Consider the following 7,176-nt stretch of genomic DNA (forward strand, 5'->3'; position numbering starts at 1 on the left):
GGCGGGGCCTGGCAGGTCCTAGTAAGCCTCCTGGGCGGGGGTCTGGAGGGTCGGAGGAGGAGCCCTGCGGCTCCCACGCCCCCACCTGCCTCCAGTCTTGAGGTGGCTCTGCCGCCAGAAGCTGGCAGCTCGGCCTAAGGTTTCTGGAGGGATGGGTAGGAGCCATGGCTGGTGCCCATAGCGCCTCCCTGCTCCCTGCAGCTGAGTCCCAACGGGGGCCAGGAGGACACGCGGATGAAGAACGTGCCGGTGCCCGTGTACTGCCGCCCTCTGGTGGAGAAGGACCCCACCATGAAGGTGAGCCGGCGAGGACCCCGTTCAGGCCGGCTGGGCAGGCGGGAGGCTGGGGAGCGCCGGTGACACCCGACCCCGGCCCTGCCCTTGCAGCTGTGGTGTGCTGCGGGCGTCAACCTGAGCGGATGGAGGCCCAATGAGGACGACGGTGGGAATGGAGTCAAGCCAGCGCCAGGCCGCGACCCCCTGACCTGCGACCGCGAAGGAGACGGTGAGCCCAAGAGCGCCCACGGGTCTCCCGAGAAGAAGAAGGTGAGTATGGCGGAGGCCACCGGGCACCCTCCCTGGCTGAGTCTCAGGACACCTCAGCTGCAGAGCATGCTGGGAGTGAGACACAGGGCAGCACCCGGAAGCAGGGCGGCACAGGGGCTCCTGGACTGCGGGAAGCAGTGTCTTCCCTCCCCAGGACTGGGCCGTCTCCTGGGTTTTCAGTAGGAATCTTGGCCCACGTGGCTGGGAATGGGGCTGCAGCTGGGGCGGCCCTCCCCTCCCCTCTCGGAGTGCCATCCAGCAGTCTCGGTCCCCTGGCTGGGAATGGGGCTGGGGTGGGCCCTCTTCCCCTCCCCCTCCCCTCCCACCTCCCTCATCCCCTCCCCCTCCCCTCCTCTCCCTTTCCCTCTCCCCGACCCCCCAAGTGGCCTGGAGTGGCAGAGCTTGCTTCCAAGTGGTCGGAGGCTTAGTTTTATGGCCCAGCTTGGGCCTCTTGGAGCTCAGCGGCTTCCTCTGTGGAGACAAAACCATGTATGCAAGCGCTTTAGAGTGCAGTCCTGAGTCCGCATTGCTCTGGCCCCGGGAAAGGACAGCCATGTCCCCTCAAGCTACAGTTAAGGCTGGATCCTGACAGATTCTGGGAGTCCCATGGCCCCGTGCTGCTGCCGGGTAGCCTCAAGCTCGGGCTCTGACCTTGATCCCGTGCCCTGAAACAGGCCAAGGAGCTCCCTGAAATGGACGCCACCTCCAGCCGGGTGTGGATCCTGACCAGCACCCTGACCACCAGCAAGGTGGTGATCATCGACGCCAACCAGCCGGGCACCGTGGTGGACCAGTTCACCGTCTGCAACGCGCACGTACTGTGTATCTCCAGCATCCCTGGTGAGCGGCTGGAGTGGGCGTTTCCACTTGGGCGCCACTCCCTTTTACTAGCAAGCTAAGTAAAAGCCCAGCCACACAGCACCCACCTTCTCGGGGTGTCCTGTGGACACGGGAACATGGCAGTGGACAGTGGGAGGGGCGACACCCAGTCAAGTGAGGCCCTGGGCCCTGTTTCTGGGAGGAAGCTCGCAATGGCCTCGGCCTCCTCTTCCTACCTACTCGGGACCCCACGCTCACCTGGTTAGAGGGCGAGGGGTAGGCACGGCCCGCAGCTTGAAGCATCACTCCAGGACCACAGGCAAACATTTCCTCATGCTGAATGTGAAACCTCCAGTTGGGCCGAAATCTCACGGCCTCACCAGGGGCTAAGGGGGTGTGGGTGAGGAGCTTCATGTCACCCCTGTGAGCAGTAACCTTGGCGATGTTCTGGGCCAGCCCCAACACTAGAAGGACAAAGGGGTGCTGAGGGCTCTGCCAGGTCTCTGGTGTGAAACCACAGGGCCATCTGGGTTCTTGAGGGTCTGCCACAGGATCACAAGTTGTTTGCTTCCAGGACCAGGGTCTTACTTCTCAGCTCCCCTGGCCCAGGGGCCCGCCCAACAGAGCAGGCTTGCTGGAGTCCCAGGCCTGCAGGCAGAGGGTCCTGGGTGGGCTGTGGGTGGAGCCATGTGTGGAAGCTGGGTCTGCTGGGAGAGTGGGAGGCCAGCTCCCGCTCCCTCTGCCCCTGTATGAGTGCTGGGCACACCCTTGCAGTAGTGGGTTCCCCAGCACAGGCTGATGGGCCGTCCCTCTCCCCAGCGGCCAGCGACAGCGACTACCCCCCCGGGGAGATGTTCCTGGACAGCGATGTGAACCCAGAGGACCCGGGCGTGGACGGCGTGCTGGCCGGTATCACCCTGGTGGGCTGTGCCACCCGCTGCAATGTGCCACGGAGCAACTGCTCCTCCCGAGGGGACACCCCGGTGCTAGACAAGGGGCAGGGTGAGTCCTGGGCGAGTTTCCCCCATCCCCTCATTCCCACCTTTCTGCCCAGCCCACGCTCACCTCTCCTAACGCAGGGGAGGCGGCCGCCATCGCCAACGGGAAGGTCAACCCGTCCCAGTCCACAGAGGAGGCCACAGAGGCTACGGAGGTGCCAGACCCTGGGCCCAGCGAGCCAGAGACGGCCACGTTGCGGCCCGGGCCTCTCACAGAGCACGTCTTCACTGACCCGGCCCCCACCCCATCCTCTGGCCCCCAGCCTGGCAGGTGAGCAGGAGCGGAGGGGAGGCTTGCAGAGGTGGGAAGGGCCTAGGGGTCTTGGGGCAGGTGCATGCCCCGTGGCCCCCCTGGAGCCACCGTCCTTCCTGCAGTGAGAATGGGCCAGAGCCTGACAGCAGCAGCACGCAACCAGAGCCGGAGCCCAGCGGGGACCCCACGGGAGCAGGCAGCAGTGCTGCACCCACCATGTGGCTGGGAGCCCAGAACGGCTGGTAGGAAGGGCCCAGGGCAAGGTGGAGGGAAGGTCCTGGGTGAGTCCCTCGCCCATTGCTACTTCTTTCTACAGGCTCTACGTGCACTCGGCTGTGGCCAACTGGAAGAAGTGCCTGCACTCCATCAAGCTGAAGGACTCCGTGCTGAGCCTGGTGTGGGTGACCCAGGCTGAGGGCCGGGCGTCACGGGGGAACAGGGCGGAGGGGGCCTGCACAGCCTGGCCCAAACCAGGCTCACCGCATTCCTGTTTCAGGCATGTCAAAGGCCGTGTGCTGGTGGCTCTGGCGGACGGGACCCTGGCCATCTTCCACCGTGGTGAAGGTGGGGCCTGGCAGCACGGGGTGTGTGGGTGGCAGCTGACGGCCCTGGCAGTGTTTAGCCAAGGGACTCCCGGGGTTCCAGGCCTCTCCTTAGCCTGGCAGTGGGTATCTCAACCCCTGATATCCTGAGCAGAGGTGGGGCCCAGCCAGGCCTGAGCAGGTGTTCGGGGCTCCCTCCAGATGGCCAGTGGGATCTGAGCAACTATCACCTAATGGACCTGGGCCACCCGCACCACTCCATCCGCTGCATGGCTGTTGTGTACGACCGCGTGTGGTGTGGCTACAAGAACAAGGTGCACGTCATCCAGCCCAAGACCATGCAGATTGAGGCGAGTGCTGGCCAGGGGCCCCAGGGAGGGGAAGAGGCTCCTGCCAGCCAGCAGCTCTCCGGCACCTTCCATACAGAAGTCCACAAAGCCCTATGTGGGTCCCATCCTCCCTATACCGCCTATGAGTCAGGCTCGAACAGGCACAAAGCAGGCGCGAAGAAGGAGATCTGAGGGGGCTATAGGTGGCCCTGGGGCTGTGGCAGGTTTGGGGCTCCCCACTTTCTCTCCTCTCCCCAGCCCTGTTGATGGGCAACCATGACTCCACAGAAGTCATTTGACGCCCACCCGCGGCGGGAGAGCCAGGTGCGGCAGCTGGCGTGGATCGGCGATGGCGTATGGGTGTCCATCCGCCTGGACTCCACCCTGCGGCTCTACCACGCACACACGCACCAGCACCTACAGGACGTGGACATTGAGCCCTACGTCAGCAAGATGCTGGGTGAGGGGCCATGCCAGGTGGGGTGGCGGGGGGCTCAAGGCCAGCCGCCCTGACCACTCTCCCCCCACAGGCACCGGCAAACTGGGTTTCTCCTTCGTGCGCATCACAGCCCTGCTTGTCGCGGGCAGCCGGCTCTGGGTGGGCACCGGCAACGGAGTGGTCATCTCCATCCCCCTGACAGAGAGTGAGTGGCATGCACGCCTGCAGGGGCAGTGGTGCTGCCAGAGGTGTCCATGGGTTCCCGGGGGTGGCTCTGCAGGGCCACCTGGGAGGGTGCCTTGCTGCCCCTACGCTGACCACTCTCCTCTTCTCCCATGCTCCTCCTGTGTCCCCAGCTGTGGTCCTGCACCGAGGCCAGCTCCTGGGGCTCCGAGGTAAGCCCAGCCACCTCCTGTCCCCCCACGGAGCCTCTCCCACCCTCCATCTGTATGCGGGCTCAGCGCCTCTGGGTTCTCTCCCTGCAGCCAATAAGACATCCCCCACCTCTGGGGAGGGCGCCCGTCCCGGGGGCATCATCCACGTGTACGGCGATGACAGCAGTGACAGGGCGGCCAGCAGCTTCATCCCCTACTGTTCCATGGCCCAGGCCCAGCTCTGCTTCCACGGGCACCGCGATGCCGTGAAGTTCTTTGTCTCGGTGCCAGGTGAGGCTGGGCCCCTCCTGCCATCCACATCCCCTGCACACCAGTGGCTGCCGCCTCCCCCAGGAGGCCACTGTCCTGAACCGCTTCTGCCATCCCAGGGAACGTGCTGGCCACCTTGAACGGGAGTGTGCTGGACAGCCCAGCTGAGGGCCCTGGGCCAGCTGCCCCTGCCTCGGAGGCCGAGGGTCAGAAGCTGCGGAACGTGCTGGTGCTGAGCGGCGGGGAGGGCTACATCGACTTCCGCATTGGTGAGCGGGGCCCAGGGACGGGACTGAGGTTGGGCGCGGGGGGAGCCTGGCCCTCACTCTGCTGCCTTGCCTGCAGGAGACGGAGAGGACGACGAGACGGAGGAGGGCACAGGGGACATAAGCCAGGTGAAGCCCGTGCTGTCCAAGGCGGAGCGCAGTCACATCATCGTGTGGCAGGTGTCCTACACCCCCGAGTGAGGCCACTGCCCTGCCTGGCCCGACCTGTACATAGGACCCCCGACCACCTGACCCCCGCCTGCCCTGCGGGGTAGCCAGCCAGGCGCCGCCGCCCCTCTTCTAACCTCTCAACCTGCAGCTTTCACCTGAGTCTGGTCCCCTCCAGCGGGCAGGGAGTGCGGGGATGCCCATCACCCCTCCAGCGGGCAGGGAGTGCGGGGATGCCCATCACCCCTCCAGCGGGCAGGGAGTGCGGGGATGCCAGTCAGCTGGGAGGAGAAGGGGAGGGGTGCTTCCACCCGAGGGGAAGATGCTCTCGGGACAGTTTCCCGGGCGGCTCCTGGCCAGCTTCCAGCCCAGAGTCCTCAAGTCCAGGGCACCTTGGGCCCAGCGCAGGCAGGACCCGAGGTGGCCCTGGCTCCAACCTGGGCCTCCTACTCCCCAGCACCCCTGGAGGAGGCAGGGGCTCCCCACCGCCGAGGCTGCCTGCCCTGGGCCCACCTCTGCATGCTGCTCATGGGGCCACCCTGCCTCCCGGGCCCTCACTCTGCCTAGGGGAGCTGGGCCAGGCACTAGCCTTTGCCCAGGGAGGTGGGCCTCGGGCTGCCCAGGTGCCTGCACCCCAGCCGGCCTTCTCTGGGGCCTCCCCGTCCTCAAGCCTCTATCCTCTGTCTGTCCCCCCCCAGCTGTCCCCTGCCCAGGGAGTTGGCATGAAAGCACGAGGCCCAGCTCCCTGGGGCAGCTGCTTGAGAAGAGAGACTGCTACCCCATCCTGCCCACGCGGGCAGGCTCTCGCCGTGTCCCCCCAGGCTCTGCCTGGGCAGAAGACTCACCTTGGAGGAGTGGGCCTTGGAGTCCTGTCCCTCCCAGAAGCCCCCAGGGTGGGATTTCTCAGGCTGCCAGGGCAGGCCCAGGCCTCAGGAAGCAGGGGAGGCCCCTGGCCTCTCCAGGTTCAGTCCTAGGACGCAGGCTCAGCCTCAGGTTGATGGGGGATAATGTGCTCCTGGGGCCTGCCTCCTGCACGGGGCTCCAAGGAGCCCAGCTCCCAGACACGCTACTAAGTGCCTAGGGTTGCCCGCTGTGGCCTGCTCCCCGGGAGCAAGAGGCCACCAAGCAGAGGCCCATGGGGCTGAGGATGGAGCCGCCCCCAGCCGACTCCAAGCCCGTAGCGGGCAGAGGCCACCCTGGACTGCTCTCCCTGTCCAGCCGGGCCTCGCTGGCCTACTCCTACCTTCCAGGCCCACTGCACTCCTGTCTGGGAGGCCCTGATGAGGGCAGCCCAGCCCCCACACCCACCCCCAACCAGAGAAGCACAGATCTTGGGGAGCTGCCCCACAAGCCCCGCTGGCCACCGTGGGCTGCAGCCACTGCGCTGCTGGCTTCTCCCCACCATCCCTGCCACCTCCACTGTGATGTATGTCTGCTCCCTCGTCTGTTCCCCCAGGATCTCGAAGTGACTCCGGGCTGAGCAGTGGTGCGGCTGGGGGAGGGGTGACGATTCTCCTCAGGCTTTGGCCCTGCAAGCAAACCCACATATCTGCTCTGTATGTAATAAACGTCTGTTTCTGGACCCAAACCGACACGAAAACGAGGACTTCACTTTATTATAAAAAGAAACGTTGGACCATGTTGGGCTGGGCACCAGGACAGTGTCCTGGCACGTTTCCAGGCGAGCCGCGCAGGCACCTGGAGCAGCTCCTGGGGCAGGAAGCCCTGTACGCCAGGGATTGGAGAGGCCCGCGCCACCCTCGATGCAACGTCCTGACAGGTGGATGTTCCAAGCGCTGCGGGGTGGGGCCAGAAGCCCGGCCACCTGGGCCCTGGAGGAGGCTGGGGTGTCAGAGCCTCTGCGACACGCACCTGCCGGGCTACTCATACAGCCAGTGCCCGGCGCTGTCCTCCCAGCACAGGAGCTCGTCTGCGCGGAACCAGAGCGCGATCTCGCGGCGGGCACTCTCCACCGAGTCGCTGCCGTGAATCAAGTTCCTGAACGGAAGAGGCGCGCGTGAGCGCGGGAAGGAGAGCTCCGGCACGGGTCCCACGAGGGCCGAATTGGGGGAGGCCGGACGGGGCTGGGCCCGTCCCCGGGGCGAGCCTTACTTGCCAACCTCGATGCAGAAATCCCCGCGGATGGTGCCGGGCGGGGCGTCGGCCGGGTTC

General features: G+C 65.9%; 1 protein-coding gene and 1 long non-coding RNA gene across 2 annotated transcripts in view; one reads left to right on the forward strand and one right to left on the reverse strand.

The window, feature by feature from the left end:
• MAPK8IP3 (mitogen-activated protein kinase 8 interacting protein 3) overlaps positions 1 to 5,405 on the forward strand; it is a 61,145-nt gene extending 55,740 nt beyond the window's left edge. The window contains exons 16-31 of the mRNA XM_011967029.1: positions 202 to 297; positions 388 to 546; positions 1,221 to 1,386; positions 2,185 to 2,367; positions 2,445 to 2,634; positions 2,739 to 2,858; positions 2,933 to 3,013; positions 3,113 to 3,180; positions 3,360 to 3,508; positions 3,776 to 3,947; positions 4,018 to 4,131; positions 4,283 to 4,321; positions 4,412 to 4,591; positions 4,690 to 4,839; positions 4,916 to 5,213; positions 5,287 to 5,405. Coding sequence (XP_011822419.1) covers positions 202 to 297; positions 388 to 546; positions 1,221 to 1,386; positions 2,185 to 2,367; positions 2,445 to 2,634; positions 2,739 to 2,858; positions 2,933 to 3,013; positions 3,113 to 3,180; positions 3,360 to 3,508; positions 3,776 to 3,947; positions 4,018 to 4,131; positions 4,283 to 4,321; positions 4,412 to 4,591; positions 4,690 to 4,839; positions 4,916 to 5,037 — 1,989 coding nt within the window. The 3' untranslated portion in view covers positions 5,038 to 5,213; positions 5,287 to 5,405. The remainder of the gene's footprint in view (positions 1 to 201; positions 298 to 387; positions 547 to 1,220; positions 1,387 to 2,184; positions 2,368 to 2,444; positions 2,635 to 2,738; positions 2,859 to 2,932; positions 3,014 to 3,112; positions 3,181 to 3,359; positions 3,509 to 3,775; positions 3,948 to 4,017; positions 4,132 to 4,282; positions 4,322 to 4,411; positions 4,592 to 4,689; positions 4,840 to 4,915; positions 5,214 to 5,286) is intronic.
• A 1,170-nt stretch (positions 5,406 to 6,575) lies between these two features.
• On the reverse strand, positions 6,576 to 7,176 carry LOC105529735. The gene is made up of 2 exons (XR_001004556.1): positions 7,117 to 7,176; positions 6,576 to 7,002 (listed from the first exon to the last, which is right to left on the reverse strand). It is a non-coding gene; the product is annotated as an uncharacterized LOC105529735 (long non-coding RNA).

Source organism: Mandrillus leucophaeus, unplaced genomic scaffold (genome assembly GCF_000951045.1).
Source record: "Mandrillus leucophaeus isolate KB7577 unplaced genomic scaffold, Mleu.le_1.0 Scaffold78, whole genome shotgun sequence".
Taxonomy (NCBI): Eukaryota; Metazoa; Chordata; class Mammalia; order Primates; family Cercopithecidae; genus Mandrillus; species Mandrillus leucophaeus.